The following is a 21,745-nucleotide window of genomic DNA, read 5'->3' on the forward strand; positions in this document are numbered from 1 at the left end:
TAATTCCAAACTGTAGTCCGAATGCAGAAGAACCAAGCAACCCAAACATGTAAAAACGAACAGAAAAGGCGCAGGGTTTTCCGTACGAGAGGGGGAGGATTGCGCAGACCTTGTACGACTACGGACCCAGCCCAGTGCTGACAGAAATGAGTACCAACGTTACACAGTACATACACTGCCGTTGAGGTCTCCTCGAGTCCGAGTCAGAGTCTCGAGTTTCAGGTCGATGAAGGGATCATGGGTCGCGGACTCGAACTCAGACTATCGCAGCTATTTATTGCTATTGGGAGCGTGGCGCTGAGATCTTCGATCTGCGAACTGAGGAGAATGAGGGAGCCTGGATGCTGGAAGGGCTGAGTGAGAGTTCGCAGGAGGGTGGTTGCACTTTGCTGAGTCTGAGCTTGTTTCATTGTTGTCATCTCCTGGTCAGTTTGCAATGTTCCTGCCTGCCTATGACTTTATTTATGGATACAATAATCATAGTGGCAGGCAGAAGCAATTTTTATGATACCCTTTGACCATGTTCAGTATATGTTGTTACCTAAGTACCTATGCCATGTGTATGGTCTTCACCAATCATATGCCCTACCTTATATTTTGATTGAACTTGACACTCAACCCTCGTTTCGCATTGTACGATGATCTTCCATGAATAGAGATCCTGCACTAGTGACAGCAACTCACATATCACAAGAGTTCACATTGATGGTTGACTAATGTGCAGCTGGCAGCCTGGCACGCCTCACTTGGAATATCCGTAGTATCATTGGCAAAGCTGCAAAGCTGGAAGACTATGACGAGAAGGATAACAACAGGATGAAAACATAAGGAAATCACTCAGCCTACTATCAATTATTGAGTCCCAGGCGAAGTATTTCAAATCAACAAATACCGATCATGGGTTCTATTGGATCACGCCGCAGCCGTCAGTCCCCGATCTGACGCCTGGGCCTGGGCCCCGCGCACACTAGCTTCTATAGCTTGAACTGTGACTTAAAATCATTCGTACCATTTTCCCTCTGGGAATATAGCACAATCTATCAAGATCCAAGTGACATCTCTTGCAGGTCCCCAAGCTCTATTGGGTTCGTTTCTGGTTTCTAAACTCGACAAGCGACCAATTGGTCGGTCCGTCCTGCATGCATGGCCTTTCCCAGGATTCCGGTCGCGAGCAGGTCAGTACTGTCGATTGTCTTTAGCTAGGTACTCAGTACTCGTCGATCACAGTATCCTTGTTGACTGTTCGCTACTTTTGCACGAGTTTGCTCGTGTTCAATGACAAGTAGAACTCGGCGCTGATTCTCTCAGAGGGAAGACAAGGGTCATGTTAACAACTCAGTGCGCTCCGCACCTGTGATTTCATAAACACAGCTTAATTTCTGTTCTAGAACACGCTAATAGAGTTTGTTCGTCAGTTCGGCGGTGACTATCAAGACTATGACTTGATCACTTGGGGACAGGCGGGTACGTACTTTGTGCGTTTCTCCTCTGGGGGCTTTCTCCTTCCCTGAGGATCGGAGTACAGTGGTAAGCATACATAACTCATACCAATATTCTTCTTCGGTCTGTTGTTCTTCACCGAGTTTTGTCTTTCTCTTCTCGACTTGTTTCGTGTTTTGTTTTCCGAAATTCCACCAGATGAAGCTAATCATTGAGAAAGTTTAACCTCTGAGCAGCCACAAGGGGGGAACCAGTGTCTCGGGCTCCTGGGGCTGAGTGGGATTTGTCAAAATCGAGCCATCAATAAATATGATCAACAGATGACGAAGATCCCCGAAGTGGATTCGTGGAAGATCAGCCAAGCACTAAGCATGGACAGCGTCATATAGTAGCCCTGATGTGTTCATAGTTCATAGTTCGAGTCCTAGACTAATACTCAAATATTGTAGGACTAGACTAGACCATAGAAATATAAGGCAGGATGCAACAATAATATGTCCAGCACTCGGGTGACTCGAATCTAAGACAAAGCTAGTGAGCTAGTGGTACCTTACTTTAGGAAACTACCTACTTACCTAGTGGCCCTCTCCTCTAACCTTATCGGTCATTCCCCTCTGTCGACTTGGATCTGTCGATTTTCTGGCCTGTTTCTTTCGGTCTCTCTGCATCATCGTGCGCCCCAGCACTATGGAAGGACCGATTAGCTCCGCGTCTTCGCATAGGGTTAATAAAAGCAGCTCGAAATGACTAGTTGTCATCTTTCTTCATTTACTCTTTTAGTATGCTTTCCATCCTGGTGGTCCAACTACGTAAGCAGAAATATCAATATTCTCCAGTATATACTCGCTAGATCAGATCAGTTAGAGCATCGTCAGGAAACGCTCTCGGGTCTATGCTGCCCAATGATGACCCATAAGAATCCCAACAACAGGACTACACCACGAATCATAGGGAGAAGGGCAGCAATTAGTACAGTATGATATAGGTAGTATTGATAGAAACAGCGCGAGAAGAGAATTTCTGCCCCCAATGGCTCGGAACAAACGAAAAAAGAAACAAGTAGCATCCGCCATCACGTTCGGGTTGACCGAGTCAAGTGGACACAAAAAGCAAATGGATAGAAGACAGGTATGGACCACTTCATGTATGCTTGATAGAACAATAGTAATAATGATGATGATTATTCCAAGCAGAAGATCTTGCTGCTGTCTTCTAACTTGGAATTAGATCACTTGCGTTGATTTTTCTTTTTCTTTTTCTTTTTGTTTGTCCCTTTAACTCCCCCCATTCCTCTATTTTGTTTTTTTTTTGGTGTTTTTTTATTTTTTATTTTTACTTTTTCCCCTCGTTCTCGTCATATGTTGTGTATTTCTTTCTTTCCTTTTTTTTCTTTTGTTTTCGTTTTTTTATTGAATTTAATTTAATTTAATTTTACTCATCTTTTTTGTTGCTTGCGCTTGCTTGCCTGGATGTAAGCGCATCAATAAAGACCACCAAGAGATCAGCAATACTTCAGCCTTTCCCTTATATTGCACTGCTTCTAAATGATACAGCCCCTAGATGCTGATCCTGTCTTCTCCTGAGAGTTTAAATATATACCCTAGAGACCGCTTATTTCTTGATCTATTCTAGTCACTGTCAGTTGAAGTATATCTTGCAACCCATCCTTGCGCTCTTGTTCCCCCACTCTCTCCACAGTCTCTGGTGTCCCTCATCTGTCAGAGCAGGTTGCTTGGGCTGCAATTATAGGACTACAGTCATTGGGTCTTACCTTTTCTGAATCATAGAACAATTTATTATTAGCCCTGGTTCTCTTCCGCTCTTTGTCATTCTGCCGCACTGTTGTGCGTTTCGTTCTCTACCAGAGGTTACCATTCTCAAAGAACCACGACTTGGGAGGGGCTCAGTGTATCAGAGAGGTACGTCGTTGCTAATGATGCGTACATATTCTGCATTTCAATCTGGTTATGTCAAAACATCTTCATTCATAACGCTGATGGATACCAGACAGCGCATGCTTGCGCAACACGGTACATTGAACCGCACAGAGATTCGGCACGAGACTCGGCACATCCGATAGCAAGAGTATCGTTCCGAACTGCTTGTACCAGTCCATGAATGAGTGGAAGAGGAGTAGGAACTCACGTTGTAAAGGCTTTCACACAGACGACGTCGTTAACGACCAAACACCACAATCCGGCAAACTGGAACCATACGCGAGTCCTCCACTCTCCCCCGAATCGCATTGGTCTCTTGACCTCGATCCAGCGCGCAGGGTCTCGTGGGACCGACTGCGTGGTATGGATGGCGATAGCCGACGCATGAAGCAGCATGATCCCTCCAGTTTCACAACCAGCTCGGGGCAGACACGTCGAGGGGTCCCCAGTTCATCCCGCGGTGCTGCGGATCGTTTTCGACAGCATGGCCAACCTTCAGCACGTGGAAACCATCCAGGATTGTCACAAGCAGCGACAAGATCTCGACTGTCAGCCTACATGGACTATGGATACACAGACACTGCGTTTCAGGGTGATTCCCTGCACGGAGACGAATTACAACCGTATCCTACGACGTTGCGCGAACAACATCGCCAGCAGTCGATACAGCAACCCTTCGCCGCGTATGAATCGGAGATGGTATATAATCTCGGCCAGCAAGGTCCGACACAAAATCCGTACGAGGTCGTGCCACAGTACCCAGCACGGCAGTCTGCAGCGATTGACGCCCTGTCCAGCCAATTTGCCGTTCCACAGTACTTTCCAACTAATGAGCCGATGGCAACAGGGGTCCCTGCAGAGGTTTCGCCCTACCTGAACCCGCACCTCTCTTCACCTGCTTATAACCAGCCCGGTCCCATTGGGCGCTCGAGCGCAATGCAGCCCTTTCCCGCAACCATGGCCGAGTTTACACCTGTGGGGACAACGGCGAGACGTTTGGAGCAACAAGAAACGTCTCAGCAGCAGCAACATCATTCACAGCAACAGCAGCAGCAGCATGTAATTGCAGATTCGACAAATTTGAATGAAGAATATGGTCGGTTTCAACGAGTCTTGCGGTCGACGTTCGATCACATTCGCGCCGGTCGATTGGTAGAGGCCGGGCGATCACTCTTGGAAATCTCCGAGTGGCTTGTCACTAATGCGCGGGAACTCGGTATGTCTCTTCCCTAGCGTTTGTTTGGATTCCCACTCATCACCTTATCCACCATCCTTCAAGAATCGTACCTTTTTATCGTTACACTGAATACAATAATACGTTCACAATGAATACATCATCTGTTTTTGTTGATCGCACTCTTGGCACACGCCAATGATACCTTCGAGCCTGCGTAGCGGGCATATGAAGATCAATTTTATGATGAGGCATTTTTAGTTGCTGACCTTTAACCAATCCTAGGCATTTTGAGCGACGATCCGATGTTCTATTCTGATCGATTACAATTATGGAATGACTTCAACATCTGCTGGTTGGCTGTCTGCCAAAGACAGAAAGATATGACACAGGAGGTGTTGCGTACCGGCCATCAACCGTCGAACACCTCAATGCTCAGTAGCGATCGTATGGACGATATGGGCAGAGAACTGATTCAACTATGCGATCAAATGGAACAGCATGGACTGGTGGACTATCAGATGGGCATTTGGGAGGAGGAGATACTCTGTGGTAAGAACCCTACATTAGTCGAGAAAGAAATCCTTTCCAAAAAATTTGGCGCAGCTTTCTGATTCGGCGACTCATCGCATAGTCCTCGGGGAATGTATCGATCTGATAGAAAGACGACCAGATAATATGCGGGCACATGGAGTGAACGCCGCCGCAGCCACCACTTCGCGGTCCTGAGTGATGGTCTCCGTCGAGTTCGAGCTCACTCTCCCGAATGGCGCAGTCATATTCTGCACTTCCGTGATTGTGCTCGCGTCCGGCCTAACGCAGGAACTAATTTAGTTCTCAAGGACGGATCCCACGAGTCCATACGCACACTCTATTGTTCATACCACCGTGTCGGACTATGGAGTACCACCGTATGGTCCGATCCTCACTTCTCAGTCCGCACTACGGAGCACTTTCCTTGAATCATGTGTCCATGACTGCATGTCTCTATTTCTTTACGAGTAGGGCGATAGGGCGGAGAGTTAGGCCTTTTAATTCCCCGGCTCCATTGTCCGCAGGGCATGAAGACCTGAGAAGCTTCCCCCGCAGGGCTACCATAAGCCCTCCTGGGTAGGCATCTGCCATGAGAGGTCTCCCATCATCATTCTCATCTCCGGCGCTCTTGTTCCTGAGACATGAGACTGAAACCGCATATTACCCACTATCGTCTCATGTATCATTGATGCCTCCTTCAGGCAACATTCAATTTTGTATATATATATACCCCTCACGCGTGACCCTTTTCGTCGCATTTTCGGTGCAACCAGTGGGCGAGTCTTTCTGAGCGTATTCAGGATATATCACAGCTTTCTAGCGATAGAAATTCTTGAAACTTATTTCCCGTGCGGCCTACTCTGACCACTTCAACAGAACAAACCAGTAGGGGCGCGACCGGGTAACGCTGGGCCACACATCCAAATTCAATACAGCCGCCTGTAGCGCCGTGTGACGCCGGTGCAAGACTAGCAGGTCCCGGTTTCCAGGTTCAGAACCCGCAAGGCTATCAGCACCATTGTGATTTGTGAGAGAGCACAATGAGGGGGATCCGACTCCTTGGTCGCGGTCATCACCGGACTCCGATCATCCACGATCGCCGACCTGCACCTGATCGACCAATCGTGGCGCTTCTTCCTCCTCTTTGAGGATTGCCAAGTAGCCTCACTTTTTTCTTATAATGTCAGAGTGACCACCTGCCTGGCCCAGCTCCGCCGGAGGAAAGATGTGGGGGCGTATGACCATGACCAAGACGTAACCAAGACATGGCCGAGACATGACCAGGAAGACGTCGTCTCGACCACTGTCTACACGAATCTGGACAAGTCGAGCATTGCATTGATGCAATGCAATCTCTTAGACTTTAGGAGACGTGCAATTACTCTCACAATCCATGACTCCCATCATGATACCAAGAGTCTACCTCTACGAATTAGTTTCCGGAAAATCCATCAAACTCGAACTCAAGCCTTCTTGAAACCTAGAAATGCAACTAGGAGGGAAGGAAGCGTCCGAGGGGGCTTCCTGTTTCTCCAAATGAAAACACGACATGGTGATATCACTACGCTCGATTCCTCACATTTCGACTTCGGGGTGTTCTACAGATCGCGTCCCAACACCAAGGGTCGGGAGTCGCTCCCGGTTCCGCGGACGCTAGCCTACCGCTAACCACGTTACCATACCAAGGGGCTAAGGTATCTTGATGGATACTCTGTAGACTAGATCGAGACGTGATATCCCTTGGACGGATGGAAGGTGATGACTATGAGCTGCAGCTTAGATATTCATTATTCATCCCATAGCTAGATACACGCGACATATTTTGAGCCTTCATGAACAGGAATATGGTAAATCACTGGCACAGAGAGACTGAATTTACATGTACATATATTCCTTGCTGATATGTGTAGCTAACCTCGTAGGTACGTATATGGCTAAAAATTCCGCTTTATGTGGTGGCGTTACATTCTACAGGACGCGTAGTCGTAGATTATATGTATCCTGATGTGTTGACATTCTTGAGTCCCTTGCTATGTAATTTTTATGAATAGAAGAGACCTCCCGAGCAAAATAAGGTAACATGTGTTGACACCACCTCCATCGACGAAGGATAAATTTGGAATCAAAAATGTTTCTTATTTCCTCGTTGTTTATTTTCTCTGTAACGAAAGTATTCGTAGTTTGATGGTATGCACCGCCTATATATACTCGCAACCTATAAAGCCACACGCGTGAGGAAGATATATATTGGATGGTCATGGACTGTATATGTGCATGTCGTCGTGTCTGTGGTTCCTTCAAGGATGCCAGGATGTAAACTACAGAGGTCATTGATCATCGATGATCGTGAAAATTCATGTCAGAGCCAAAGAGGCAGAAAGGACCGGCAAGCGTTCAACGTTCGACCGCAGCAAGCAATAGACAAAAACAACAACGCCAGGTAGCAAGACTCGAATATACTCATGTGCAACACTTAGATTTGGCCTGTTCAAAACACCGGTCGGTCAGTCCTGCCCTGTCCTTTCCGGCGAACAACCCGCTAGAACATACTCAGTGTCATGCTCAAGCTGACATCGGTATTCTCCACCATCTCCGTGAACTCCTCGAAGCTGATCTTGCCGTCGTGGTCCTTATCAGCCTCCATGATCGTTTTATCCACGATCTGCTGCAGCTGCACGTCCTTCAAGTTATTGCCCACCATCATCTTCAGCACGATGAACAGCTCGCCGTTGGAGATGTAGCCGTCCCGGTCAATGTCGTAGACCTTGAACGCGAACCGGAGCTTCTCCTCTTTGTTGCCCTTGGAGCTGAAAGCCGACAGCCCCGACACGAACTCCTGGAAGTCGACATCGCCGCCACCGTCTTCGTCGAAGATCGCGATCATTCTGTGTATCGGTAAGCATATGGCCGATGCCCTGGTTTTCCTCCACGGTGCCACCATCTATCGCTTCTCTCACGTACCTCGTTGCGAGCGGGTTGGAGGACACTTGTGGGAGGGAAAGGAACTCGTCACGATCGATGGTGCCGGAGCTATCCTGCGACAGTTTAAGCTATATTATTCCCGTAATTCTTCACGTATTGATCGGACCTTGTCAAGTTTCATGAATCGCTTGCGAAGCCTGTCGACCTCATCTCTGTCGACTGTCGCTGATGATTAGATCGCGCCCTCAATCAAAGGTAGAGGATAAAACGCCGGGTCAAGACTGACAGTTTGAAGCCGAGACAATGTTGTCTAATAGCTGTGATGTCCCAACAGATGCTCTACGCCTGCGTGCATCATACATAGCGGCATTATTTGGTTCACTGGGTTGCTCCATGTCGGTTATTGGTCGTGTGTGATTGAGCGGTATGCTAAAGTGAAGATAAAAATCGTGGGGAAATTATGAATGAAATAAACTATGGATGTGCAGTAGAGGCTAGTGGAAAGTGCTTATTAACCTGGTTGTGATAATCAACAGGAACACAGCCAGTGGCGGATAACTTTGAGGAGTGATGGCGAGTGGGAAAGTCTATTCAGCTACCCACTGGTGCGGCTCCGGGATTCACATAGCTCATTACATGCCAAGGACATCACCCGTTCATCAACTTGATATCAGCCAGCCCCGCACTAGCCGGAAACGGAGAGGCAAGCGAACCCCTGAGGCCGTGCGCCGGCCTAAGACAGGCCACGTCTGGGTGACATTACAACGTCAACTCAACCGCCAGTGCCGATACTACGAGATTTCAGTCGTCAATATCTTCAACCATCCATCGATTTTTATCAAAAAAATACGACTACGCGCTTTCGCATGATCAGGCCTATCGATACATACTAATTTTGGGACCACTGTCCCATGGTCGTTGCCGCATTTGCGCCCCAAAGTTCGTATGACTAGATACGGGGGTATGGGGAGGACGCGCCCAAAAAAGCTCACCTCGAAGGCCTCAATCCCCATTGTCCGGGAACATGAGATCGATATCATCGACGATGAGGTCCAGAATGCCCTACAACAGGTGGAAACTGGTGTCGAGAAGGCTGAGGAGTCGGTCAGTGTTTTTCCCCGACTAATTTTTAGCCATCCCTGCATGTATCACGTGATCATATCACAACCTCACCTCTCAGTGAAAATTTTGTCGACCGATATATTGGGCTCCAATCAGCGTTTGCTAACGCTGTTTTCAATAGGAATTCCATCTTCAAGCTGCTATCAGCGCGACCGCCCAAGGAAAAGTAAACGAAGCTCACATTCCCACACCAGAGACCGTCCTCAGCAATCTTCGATATGACGAGCTCTATCCCCCCATCTTCTCGCAGCCGGCGACATACATCCGCTTCTCCTCAACTGTCGAGGACTGTTGCGGATGCCCGTATAACATGACCGAAGAGGACGATGTCTTCTTCAAGATCATGAACGAGAAGCGGGAGCCGTCGAACCGGATCACAGAGGATCAGTTCGAGGAGGTGATGTACTTCTTCGAGGAGACGGCACAGACGAAGCAACCATTTGCAGCTGTAGATAGCCCTCCTGTCCTGAGCTTCGCAGAGATGCAAGACTCGATGGATGCAACTGTAGAGGAGAGCGTCAAGCGTTTTGCAAAGGACATATATGAGCACTGGAAGTTGCGAAGGATTGCCGCTGGGAACCGCCCACTCCTACCGAGTCTCAAGGTGAGCAGACTTCGTCGCATGGTTACCAATTTCCCACGACTGACCCTGAGCAGTTCGAAACCGGTCAAGATACCGATGATACAGACCCGTATGTCTGCTTTCGTAGGCGTGAAGTCCGTCAGATTCGGAAGACCCGCGGCAGAGATGCCCAAAGTGCCGATAAACTGCGCAGGCTCAGAAAGGAGCTGGAAGATGCTCGACAGTTGGTTGCACTGGTGCGCCAGCGGGAGTTGGCAAGAAAAGAGATGCTCTCCATGGAGCGGCAGATTTTCCTGCAGCGTTCCGAGGTGAAGGAGATGAAGAGAAAACTCAACATCAAAGACGATGACGAGGATCTCATCAACCAGAAGGTAACGTCAATACCAGCGCGATTTCCTCATGCGTTTGCTAATTTGCTGGAGCAGCCAAAGAAGAAGCCTGCGGAGGCGCCAGCTGCACAACGGCCGACCGCTCCTCAGATCCGGATGCCACAGAAGCCCGGTACGCAGGCTGCGGACGACCTGCAACTGCTGGAAGATGTCCAGGCGGAGAAAGAAAACGAGATTCTGCGGGATATCAAGCAGAACATCGCGAAGCATATCAAGTGGAACGAGGGCTATGTGGATTTCACAAGAGCGCCTCTCTCACCACCTCCGGAGAAAACCTTCCGAGCCGCATTCCGCCCGGCAATCACCACCCAATTGCCAACTCCTCCTTCTTCAGATTCGTCCGACAATATGATGTTGGACTCTGCGTTAGATACCGCCAATTCCCTCTCCTTCCGAGATAAGCTAGTCCCTCGTACATGGGAGATGAACGAGGACACCAGCAGGATACCATCTTTCAGGAGGCGCATTGGGCGCGGCGGTCGGTTGATGATTGATCGTCGAAACCTGGTGTCGCGGTGTAGAATCGAGATGGATCCGCTGAAGGCTGATCGATTCAAGTATGATCGGGAGGATTCGGACGATGAATCAGAACTCGAATGTGATCCGTACGATGTCCAGATCATGCAACATCGTGCCATAATGGCTGCTAAAGCACGAGATCAAGCTGCTGCTGCCGCCCAAGCACATGCGCAGGCTCAAGCAGCGCAAGCGCAAGCACAGGCTCAAGCGCAGAAACGGTTGCAGGCCGAACAGACCACAACCAACAACGGGCCCCCGAACATGGGGCAGACAATGGGATCGAACCCCGGGCCTGGTGCCGTCGCCTCAACTTCGTGAGATATGAGCTGGGCTTTATTTCCTCTCTCTTCGTCGTGTCTTCTTTTTTTTGATTCCCCCCACTCATATCTTGCATTTGGCGGGCGTTTTTCGATCCTTTGTTCCCCTCTGCGTCGTCTTTTCACCTCAATACTCCTGTACTTGTACTTTTACCGCCCCTCCGCTACCTTGACCTCACGAGCCGCCACCTTTTTAACCTTGACTCCGAACCAACTATTTCGTCCCAAGGACGATAGTTGTGGATAACCCCCTGTTATCATGATATGACCCTGAAATTATGTGAATGTTAGTGTACATAGCCTGTTCTCTTTCCTCTTGACTTTTTTTCGAAACCTATCAGCCGATAGACTCGTGTACGGATAGCGGAGCTTGATGTCAGCAACGAAGAAAATAACAAAAGAAGAGACGAATGATCCCTTCCATCAAACCTAAGACGTAGCGGCACGTGTTCCGCATATGTCAATTCCTGGGAGCTTTCGTTCTCCTGGAATCTCCACTGTCGCTGTGGGCGCCTCGTTTGAGACCGGACCCTCCGTTGGACTGAGCGGAGTTCGTGATGAACTCCTCAAGCATGTTGGCCAGAGTTTGCAAGATATGTTTCTCACCCAGGCGAACCTGAATAGCCATCTTCTGCCGTCGGTCGAATTGGTCCAGGGGCTGAGATGCTTCAGACTGAATGAGCCGCGAAAGGATCTCCTCATCCTGGGCAACAGTTGTGGGGTACTGGCTGCCCATGAGCTGGATGGTCTTTAGCAGAATAGAAGCTTCGGCGTGCCCAAGGGACGGCTTGGGCGGTCTGCTCTTCGATTTTTGATGCTCCAATTGCTCTGGTGAGAGTGTGAGCGTCTTGAGCAACAAGAGAAGCTCATCCGGAAGGATGTCTGTAAGCGAGTCCTCGGGCGAGGGTCTGGGAATGACATATCCGTCATCGAGGAGTTCCAAATCTTCCAACAACGCGAGCTAGGGCACAAGTCAATTATCGAGCCGCGGAAAATGTTGAAACCCGGAAAATGGAGGAGGTGGTAGGTACCGGAGGATGACTTTCAATGTCCGCATTTTGAAGACCGGCAGACCGGCAGATTTGGTCAAGTGACAATTCGACCACATCGTACTGAGCGTAGTTGTCGGTTACATAGCCATAGCGCCTTAGAAGATCGGCACGGGGTAATTCTCCATAGTCGTTGAAAATCTCCTCACCAGCGTGGATGGGCTTGATGGCTTTCATGACCAAAGAATCCTCCTCTTGAAAGAGGCGTGCCTGCAGGAATTGAAAACAATGAGCACTGATATGGAACACAAGGAGTGAGTGTGCGGGAAAGGACACGCACATTATTTCGATCCGCATCCGCGTTGAGGATGTCTGCCAGCGGTACCATGCCTTTAGAAGACTGGTCCTGCTCATCATCGGTCACGTAACCGTCTTCTTCGTCATTGTCCTCATCGTATTCATCCTCTACCTTTTCAATATCAAATGCATAGGCCATAATGAGGGACCCCATGATATGAGCCAAGCCCAGAAGGGCCTGGGCACCGGCTTCACCGTCCCAGGAGGCTAGGCTCTCAACTGGCGGAAAGAGAGAAGGATTGGCCCTCACAACCGGTGCAATCATCTGCATGATCGAGTCTTCGGCACCCTCTTTCCCTATCTTGCTAACGATTGCACTGCCTTGCAGCTCCTGAAGTTCAGAAGGGGACCAGAACATCAGCGTGTCAAAGCTCTTGGGAAGAACCTTAAAGTACGGCGCCCAAGCAGATTGCTCTCCTAAGAGATATTCGTACATCATCACCAGAATCAGGGACAGCCATGGGCCTAGTTTCTCCAGATCCTGAGAGAGCAGATCCTTCAACTTCGAATTCTGCACCGACAGAACGAGTCCGCGGGGGATGGAGAAAAGCTCTTCGCCGTCGAAGATATCGGACCGAGCCACTGATGAGTGAAGATAAGTGATCAGATAGTGGTATTTTGAAGATGGTGCTTCGTTCTGGACAGAAAGAAAAACAACGGATCTAAAACCTTCGGATGGGTGGCCACATACCTACACCTCTCCCAGCAGATTTTGATCGTAGATCAGCGACATTGATTTTCGAATTGATTCTCACACCCGGATTTCCAGCTAGCCATGTGATAAACTCATCTGACTGACGCTGGAAGCTGTCGGAATCAGGAAAGTGGGCTGAGGACGACATTCTTTTACCGATGAAGAATGTTTGTGCCCCGTGTGGGTGGAGTAGTATGAAGGGACCCCTCAAGATGAGATACACACAGACGGTTTCGACAAGACAGAGGGGACGGATCGAGGAGATAGAGAGAGAAGTAACTCTCAGGAAGTCTCCAAGGCAATGGAGGGATATCACAAAAGCAATCCAACGTTGTGGGAGGGGAAATGAATGGAGTGGGTTCTCAGTGCTAGTGAGCTGGTAGTTGAGTAGCATTTAGCTTACCTTTATTGTATACCCCCGTCGTCGGATAAACGCTACCACCGTGTGTCAAGCCGCCCGTCCGCCAATAGATAGCGCCGCTGATTGAAAACGGGAAAAAAAGAAATAGCGAATGAAAGCCGAGATTACCCCTCTGCAGGCGAGCTCGCCGTAACGAATGAGCCAACCTCTAATGCATGTGATGATTATCTCTTGAAATTTGAATCTTAGAATTGTCCGATATCAAGTTCTTTCCAGTCATGATTGCAATCGGACTCGAAGGCTCCGCCAACAAACTTGGGGTGGGCATTATGCTCCATCCCGAGGATGGCAGCACCCCGCGGGTCCTTGCTAATATTCGTCACACCTATGTCTCCCCTCCAGGTGAGGGGTTTCTTCCCAAAGATACTGCGCGGCATCATCGCTCTTGGGTAGTGAAGCTTGTAAAGAGAGCGCTCAGAGAAGCTCGTATCTCAGTGCGTGATGTGGACTGCATCTGCTTTACCAAGGGCCCTGGCATGGGTGCTCCGCTTCAGAGCGTCGCTGTGGCTGCCCGGACGCTGAGTCTATTATGGGGCAAAGAATTAGTTGGTGTGAACCATTGTGTTGGACGTATGTGTGACCATCGACGCTGTCCGCGGTCTCATACTTGAGACCTGAACATTCGACAGCCTCCCGACATTCCTACTAGAGAGCTAACCACTCGCTTAGATATTGAGATGGGCAGACTAATCACTGGCTCCACCAATCCTGTCGTTCTCTACGTCTCAGGAGGTAACACACAGGTGATTGCCTACAGTTCGCAAAGGTATCGGATCTTCGGCGAAACCCTCGATATCGCCGTGGGCAATTGCCTCGACAGATTCGCCCGAACATTGCACATCTCCAATGATCCTGCGCCAGGGTACAACATTGAGCAACTAGCGAAGAAGGGCACGCAGCTGGTCGATTTGCCGTACACAGTGAAGGGCATGGATTGCTCCTTTTCGGGAATCCTTGCCGCCATTGACGGATTGGCTGCATCCTACGGCTTGAACGGCGAAGAGAAAGAAGAAGAAGAAGGTGCAGGAGATGATTCTAGACCCACACGCGCAGACCTGTGCTTCTCGCTCCAGGAGACTGTGTTTTCCATGCTCGTTGAGATTACCGAGCGCGCTATGGCGCATGTGGGCTCCAAGGAAGTCCTCATAGTCGGCGGCGTCGGGTGCAATGAACGATTACAGGAGATGATGGGAATCATGGCTCGCGATCGCGGTGGTAGTGTCCATGCGACGGATGAGAGATTCTGTATTGACAATGGAATCATGATCGCGCAGGCAGGTTTGCTCGCGTACAAGACAGGTTTCCGCACTCCGCTGGAGGAGTCGACTTGTACGCAGCGGTTCCGAACAGACGACGTGTTTGTAAAATGGAGAGATTAATATGAGCACCAATAATGATGATGACACATACGGCTCGGTCTACAGACATAATTATTCGCCTTGTAATACTGGGAGCCGCCATTAGGGACCTCTGTGTATAGGAGAGCTTGATACTTCTATCTCGTCCAGAAGAGGCCTGCAATTGCTCAATGCTAAGAAAAAAAAATGTACATCGCTTGGGAAATCTAGTCGATAAATACGGGAATGGGAAGATCACCTGGTAACCTGACGATGACCGCAACACAAGCGTGCACCAGCCCATGAGGAACAGATAAGGTACAAAAATGTTGGAAGGGGCAGCGGCAATTGATGACATTGCATATCGACATTCATGCTGTAATAACCAAGAAATGAAATGTAAACAGCGCGGTCATAAATGAAATTGTTCATCATATGTGAGTGGATTGACTGTAGCCATGCGCCGTGAGGCATGTGAACTGATACGGCTCTTGCATATATGCATCTATCGGAGGAATTTATGACCATGAACAAGTCGACGAAGTGTCCTTATCGTCGAAACAGATCCTGTAAAGGAAGCGGGGGAGGCGAGTGGCGTAGCGAAGGGTCACTGACACCGAGAGACTGCGGCCCCTGACCCAACCATTTCGGGCGCCAACGCCCGCGGTGTCCCGGAGATTGGCTCCCGCATGGTAAGAGACTGCGCAGCAAGCGCCTTTTCCTAGCGGTTACTAGCCCGTGATGTGGCTGGTCGGCTTGTACAGTATCGTTGTGACATACTGCGCAAGGTTGAGTCTATACTCTGAAAAAATGTGGTGGAATTTGGCGGAGATCTTACCTTTCGTTTGTATCTGGTTGTCACACTGGTCGCCAGAACGCCATTTTTGATGCTACTCGTTGCGAGATGATTGAGTACCGTATGATTAGGATAGTTGAGAACACTGCTGTCATCTTTCATCGGCGTCGTGCCGTTCAGGATCGATTTACCCAAGAAAAGTGGAAGACTTGGGGGCGTAGGAGTATCACCAATCACATTAGCGGCTTGCTGGTATTCTGGACTGTCTTCATCCTTGTCAAGATCGACAAGAAATTGGGGGATAATAGTCTGGAAGTCACCCAAGGGAATCTCCTCTGGTTCTTCCTTGTCCGACTGATCTTCGACATCGGCTCCATTGCGGTCGTCCCCAGTAAAATTGGGAATAACCTGGGGAGGATGAACGCCTGAAGGAACTGCACTTTTGTTCGTTCTATCACTCCCCCTGCGCGATCGGTTGACGTCGTCCGCGCTGACCTCAATGTAGTTGACAAGATGATTCGTAAAATCGACTGCAGTCGGCAGATTATCTGAAGCCCGCATTTCCCCATCCACAATAAACTTCAGATGGTGTGTACCAGGACGGAGATTTAACGTTGTGGACATGATCCCTGGATTACTTTCACTGTTCACAATCATCGATTAGCACTCGTGCCATCATCTTGTTGGACCAGACAGCGAGAAGTTGCATGCTGGACTGGAGGGCGAGAAAGAAGAGGAGAGTGGTCGAAGACAAAAACAATGAAAGGTGTTGTTTGGCCCTCATGATGGTTTCGCAAGCCCATGCACAAAGAGGACAGATTGAGACGCAGCAGTAAGTGTGGAGGGTTACATACTTTCTGTGCAGACGATATTTCTTTTCCCAATTCACAAAGGTTCCAGTAACGTATACTTTTTCTCCGGGGCCATTCCATTCGATAAATGTTGGTACAGCCCTGCCTACACCGCTCGGGGTATATGGTTCGAGCTCGTCAAGCGTCTCCTCATCGTCAACTGCAGTGTTGGTGATGCCTGCATTGTCTTGATTTGCTTGTTCGCCCAATGGACGGTCGCTCGAGACAAAGCCGATATGTGAGTCCTCTGGTCCGATGATCGGTGAACCTGGAGTAGCCGTCGCATCGCCGATGGGTAGGGGCATCCGAGGCGGACGTTGAAGGTGGGTGGATGCACTATAATATGTGTTAAGAGGTGGGCCAGATGGTGCTACAGACGCATCATTTCTGGCAGCAGACCGAGAAACTGGTACTTGCACAGGATTCGAAGGATCCGGTGAGTGGATATCCCTGTAGTGAGGCTCTGCCTTCTTTGCATCATGTCGGTCCTGTCGCTCGGAATTACCCTTAGAAGAGTCTGTAATATTGCGCGATTGAAGGCGCTGCTGAACTGGAGTTTGATGTGCTGGGGCCGACTGTCCTGTTGCTGTCTCGATAGACGCCGAGGGGTCGGCCGCAGTTGCCTTTGCTGCTCCGGAGATCGCGTTGGTTGACGGCCGGCGATTCACCTTCTTATCGCCTGCGGGAGCCGATAAATTCGATGAGGCCGAATTTGGCGGAGCATCTCCGGAAGGGCCCTTTGAAGGATTGTTGCCCATCTGGGGCGAATGTGTGTCTGAGACGACCGGTGTGCACGGGGAATAAATGAGGGGGAGGGACAAGAAGTGACCACCGTATGTTAGGATGCCAGCATCAGCGCGCCAGCCTCCAGGGGCTGTACCGAGGGCCAAGCGCAAAGTGGATGAGCAATGATGCAAAATAAATGAGTTGGATGCGAATGAGATTCACAGTAAGTGTTTCAGGTAGACATGTAGGCAATCGAATCGTACTACGATTCACTCTGTCAATGGATCATCGGTATCTCACAGCATTTGATGATGTCGACGTTGTTCCGGGACTTGCCAAAAGCGTCCATTTAGGGTATAGGGTTTGATTCTCCAGCTCTGGGGTTGTTTTGTATTGGTAAGGTGCCGATGCCGCTTTAGGATAGGTAACAGGCCAAATTACTAAACTAAAATTAATTCGGTTTAGCGCCAACGCAGAGAGCTGAGGCGGGTCTTCGGCTCCACTGGATCTCTATCTACCGACATCATACTCCATTCCTGGCAGTAGTAGAACTTCAAGAACCTGTACCTTCATATTTCGTGGTCAGGTTGGGGTTGGGACATCGCAGTCGATAAACGTCCATCCCCTCATTGAGTTCAAGGATTAGTCAGCCTACTATTGCACCTTGGTTGTCCGTCATATATTAAAGGAATGCGACTGTAGTCCAAGTGTTGTATTTCAATGGCATGGGCTTCGGCAGTTGCAACTTTGCTTTACTCTATCATATACCCCTTGACATTTTTGGCATATTGTGTGTTTGGACTGTTAAATCTCTTGGTCACCCCACTGTGGAAACTGGGACTTGGTGTCTTAAACCTTGTCCTCCTCCCTCTCAGGATTCTTGCTAAATTTGAGGTATGGACGTGTTGAAAATTCCTTTACGAGCTCTTGTATTCATACACTGCACGCCGCTACATTTGGGTATTAGAGCGAGACGAGACTGACATGTGTCGCAGGCCGTGCTGCTATTCTTCGCGACGGCTCTAATTATCGGGTTGATTCTCGGCACTGTAGTGCATCTGTCCAGTACATTTGTCATCGAGACACTTAACGAGTCATTGGGATTCTCTGAAAATCCACCGGGTCGTGAAGTCTCAAAGACTCGGCCACGTCGGTCCGCCGACGTAGTCCGGAAGCTTCCATTTGCGGCAAGACCAAGATCACCCAGGGACATTCTTGTGAAATGGCCTGACACGAGAGATGTCAAAGCTCGCAGTGACAAGGGAGGGTTACTCTCTTCCTCGATTTTAGAAGAGGAGGAATTCAGCCATGATTCTACTTAGCAGGCTGAATGTTCCGCCAAGGCGTGTGGAACCTCGGTCTGTTAGCCCATAGAACCTTATGAGAAGATTATGATTGAAGATGAGGAAAGGTCGAAACAAAACCAATTGCAGTATGGAAGCATCTATATGGCATCGAACCCAATGTCCATGTTGGACCCTGTCAACTGAGGCGGTTCGGGGAGGCATCCTGGTTAATCGCGAGCAGGGGCCATAAGAGGGTAGATTCACCGGTCTATGGATTGTATGTACATTAGCCAGCATATAAAATGAACTAACTGCCAGTGCAGACGGATCTCCAAAAATAGCGCACAAAAGCAACAAGAGCAACGACTCGTGTGTTGAACGTTAATACGCCGAAGGCGCATTTCACCCAACACAACCATAGATGCGACGAACCTGAGATATGCTCCCAGATCAGACCTAACAATTCGAGTAGGACCATTTGCAGTCCAGGACGTAACACGAATCCTCATCTGTCCAAGTGACAGCATACCATTTAGTAAGCCACTACGACTCCGGCCGTGGTTGATGGAGAAACCGCTAGTCTACTTCGCTGTTTCACTTAGACGGTTAATGCTCAATGAGAGAAACAGGATACTATGCCCGTTACAGGGCAACGGCTTGCGTCATGGTTTTGTTGGATGCTCTGCCAATAATAGTCGCGGATACCTCGGATGTGTGCCTGTCCCAGGGCAATCTGAAGCTGAAGGCTGGGACAGGTCTGCCATTCGCAGTTGTGACCATATCAACGCCCCCAAATGTCCCAGGATTGGATGTCTTTTGATGCTGACACGGTTATATGAGCCTCGTAAAGCAGAAGGACTACTGCATGGGGACGATCGGGGAGTTCCCGTTGTAGCCTCCCAAGATATGGTAGTTAGCGACGGAGAGAGCTCTGTTGACCCGTTGCTTTTGAGTTATCTGCGAGAGTCCTGACCTCCATTGGAAAGGGCAAAGGACTAAGCCATCGATGTTCAGAGATCTCGACTCTCTTATCGCGCTTGTCCTCCTTGTGTGGCCACAGTACCGAATTTTGGGTCACAGCACTAATACGCCTGCGTATGTCAGAGACGCATTGAGAAGTGACGTTATTACCTTTCGGACTGTGGACGAAGAGCCTCGACGACGGCGGTTCCTTCGCCTGCTTTTCGAGATGACTGGCAGACTGCTGTGACTCTTGTCCAGGGGCTGCACCTAGTGACAAGGGTTATACCACGGAGAAAGTTGTCAGTCGAATGGAATCGTGTTGACAGGGTAATTCGACTCAATCGCTGCGGGGAACTCCATTTGACGCGCTGACATTAAAGTGGTCTGTCTGAAAGAGAGATGTTAGCATAACTGCAAATATGTCGACAGAGACAACGAGACAGACGCTGAGGAGGAGCTTGTTATAAACAGGCAATTCTAAGAATATTGAGCCCAGTATGAGAAGCAATAATCTTGGTTTTGTCAAAGAGTTGCATTGTGAATTTCTATCAAACGACAGTCAAGACAATACTAATGCCCGACATATCAGGTAAACTATCAACAAGCATGTAGACGCAGTCCAACAAACACCATAATGATGTCCATCCTGCGATCCACCCCAACAAGATATGACAGCAGACTAGACGCAGGAGTTAACATGTCAGAAACAATAGTAAGAAACTCAAAAACCGCTGGAGTACTCGGACAGCCGCACAGACTCGGCGGAGAAATTCAATCTACCCCGGACTCTGGTAAAGAATCGAAGTTAATGGTGGATGAAAGTTAAAAAGCGAGGAAGTAGATCCATAGAGTCTGAGAATGATAGCACGCCTTGACTAGTCTATCAACTGAACCTTGCGTTGTTTAAGCAGGGAGGGAAGCGAGTATGCACACACTCTTGAGAACAGGCCATGGATGATGTAATTCCTTTATCCCTTATGAGAGATTAGATGGTAGATGTTGATCCATCGGAGGCAAGAATGTTCTTGACAGATTGTACGACATTGTTGACAGCTGGAAAGTTTCGAAACCCTTGCATTTCTTCATGCCCAAAATCTGGATAACAAACTTTGGTCATCGAAATTAGTGCAGAGGCTTATTTAGGCCGGCTGAGGATCAGGGCCCAGAAATAGTGAGTTTACATGATTACATCTGGGAGGTATTAGCAAAGTCTATTTCTGATGAAAAACTGGGTCGTCTGTAATTTTCAAAGCTTGCACTACTTCTCCCTGCCTGACCTGGATGGAAGTACTGTGTTCACTTGGATAGATGATACTAAGAGGATGGACTAGGAGTACGCCGTCTGCTCTCCTAGGAGACAATACAAGGCAACAAGTAGATTGCCTGTAGATAACAACTAACACACAACAAGTAATAGCAACAGTCACAACTGCAGTCCCCCATACTCAGATATGATTGATGGATGAGGCCCCCACTCTAGCCGCGCTGCAATTTCATCATCCCACAGGAGCAATGTAGATCTGCATTCAAGGAGTCAAATATGTGCAAATGTCTTCAGTAAAATGCCCCATTCCTGTCGGAAATAATTGCCTAATCAATCGCGTGGTACTGGGCCTATGATAAGGGCTGCAGCACTTACTCCTTATTGTACACTTTACTTCTTACGCGGTACTGCGTAGTCAGAATTGCTGTGTAGAATGTAGGATTTTGGACCCTACAGGCCTAAGCTGTTCATGTCCAGCTCTTAAGCCTCCTGACTAACTGGAGGACTAGTACTAGTTAGTGATAGATATGGTCAATTCGCATAAGGCACCAAATGGGCACTAAAGAGTCCCCGTAAACTAACCAAGAACGGGCATAGCTTTCCCCCAGGGCGCTCTCGACTTCCAAGTTCCTGCCCCTCCTTGATGGATCATCACCAAGAATTACACCGAGAATACCCCAGCTAGCAGAAATCGAGGCTATGAAGGATCAAGAGGCAAAAATCGGACCAACAGGATTCTGAAGCCATAGGAGGCTGAGCGTATTAGTGCTGGAATGACGCGAAATGATGGTACGACTACAGCACTGACCTCGTCGGACAGAGAGATTATTGCTTGAATGCGAGTAGGCTAAACTAGTCCTCCGTATCTTGATGCCCCATGTCGAAGAAGTTTCCTCAAGCAGTAAAGTGGAGGATGAGACACGCGCAGACGCCAAAGCCACGTTTTTTAATTTATTTTTTCCTAGTATAATTTTCTCCAGGTCTCCTTGGCCAATTTCTATTCCGCCATCTGAAACTAGATCCCTGTTGTGTGGCAGAGGGTTGTAAATAGCGCCATTCTCCGATCTGTCTTACCCTGTACTAATAATACCACCATAATATGCAATATTATCATGATCAGAGAC

The 21,745-nt window shown here is 48.9% G+C and overlaps 6 protein-coding genes across 6 annotated transcripts; 3 read left to right on the forward strand and 3 right to left on the reverse strand.

Annotated features, from left to right (window-relative positions):
• Positions 1–3,436: 3,436 nt before the first annotated feature.
• On the forward strand, positions 3,437–5,165 carry ALT_0897 (uncharacterized protein; the record flags this gene model as incomplete). The annotated part of the gene is made up of 3 exons (XM_033558772.2): positions 3,437–3,470; positions 3,607–4,593; positions 4,837–5,165. 3 exons carry the CDS (start codon positions 3,437–3,439, stop codon positions 5,163–5,165), a joined length of 1,350 nt encoding a protein of 449 aa, XP_033414663.2.
• A 2,393-nt stretch (positions 5,166–7,558) lies between these two features.
• On the reverse strand, positions 7,559–8,402 carry cnaB (calcineurin regulatory subunit B; the record flags this gene model as incomplete). Its single annotated transcript, XM_033558771.1, has 5 exons — positions 7,559–7,569; positions 7,636–7,970; positions 8,047–8,120; positions 8,174–8,226; positions 8,294–8,402. The coding sequence occupies 5 exons, from the start codon at positions 8,400–8,402 to the stop codon at positions 7,559–7,561; spliced, it is 582 nt and encodes a 193-aa protein (XP_033414662.1).
• A 568-nt stretch (positions 8,403–8,970) lies between these two features.
• On the forward strand, positions 8,971–10,938 carry ALT_0899 (enhancer of polycomb-like protein 1; the record flags this gene model as incomplete). Its single annotated transcript, XM_089599059.1, has 3 exons — positions 8,971–9,111; positions 9,251–9,733; positions 9,787–10,938. The coding sequence occupies 3 exons, from the start codon at positions 8,971–8,973 to the stop codon at positions 10,936–10,938; spliced, it is 1,776 nt and encodes a 591-aa protein (XP_089456723.1).
• Positions 10,939–11,397: 459 nt separating this feature from the next.
• On the reverse strand, positions 11,398–13,125 carry ALT_0900 (ribosomal lysine N-methyltransferase; the record flags this gene model as incomplete). Its single annotated transcript, XM_033558769.1, has 4 exons — positions 11,398–11,898; positions 11,969–12,196; positions 12,267–12,865; positions 12,975–13,125. The coding sequence occupies 4 exons, from the start codon at positions 13,123–13,125 to the stop codon at positions 11,398–11,400; spliced, it is 1,479 nt and encodes a 492-aa protein (XP_033414660.1).
• A 491-nt stretch (positions 13,126–13,616) lies between these two features.
• Positions 13,617–14,777, forward strand: kae1 (O-sialoglycoprotein endopeptidase; the record flags this gene model as incomplete). Its single annotated transcript, XM_033558768.1, has 2 exons — positions 13,617–13,968; positions 14,068–14,777. The coding sequence occupies 2 exons, from the start codon at positions 13,617–13,619 to the stop codon at positions 14,775–14,777; spliced, it is 1,062 nt and encodes a 353-aa protein (XP_033414659.1).
• A 689-nt stretch (positions 14,778–15,466) lies between these two features.
• Positions 15,467–17,140, reverse strand: ALT_0902 (putative Snf1 kinase complex beta-subunit Gal83; the record flags this gene model as incomplete). The annotated part of the gene is made up of 3 exons (XM_033558767.2): positions 15,467–15,514; positions 15,574–16,174; positions 16,386–17,140. 3 exons carry the CDS (start codon positions 17,138–17,140, stop codon positions 15,467–15,469), a joined length of 1,404 nt encoding a protein of 467 aa, XP_033414658.2.
• Positions 17,141–21,745: the final 4,605 nt, after the last annotated feature.

Source organism: Aspergillus lentulus, assembly GCF_001445615.1.
Source record: "Aspergillus lentulus DNA, contig: Alt01, strain: IFM 54703, whole genome shotgun sequence".
In the NCBI taxonomy this organism is placed as follows: domain Eukaryota; kingdom Fungi; phylum Ascomycota; class Eurotiomycetes; order Eurotiales; family Aspergillaceae; genus Aspergillus; species Aspergillus lentulus.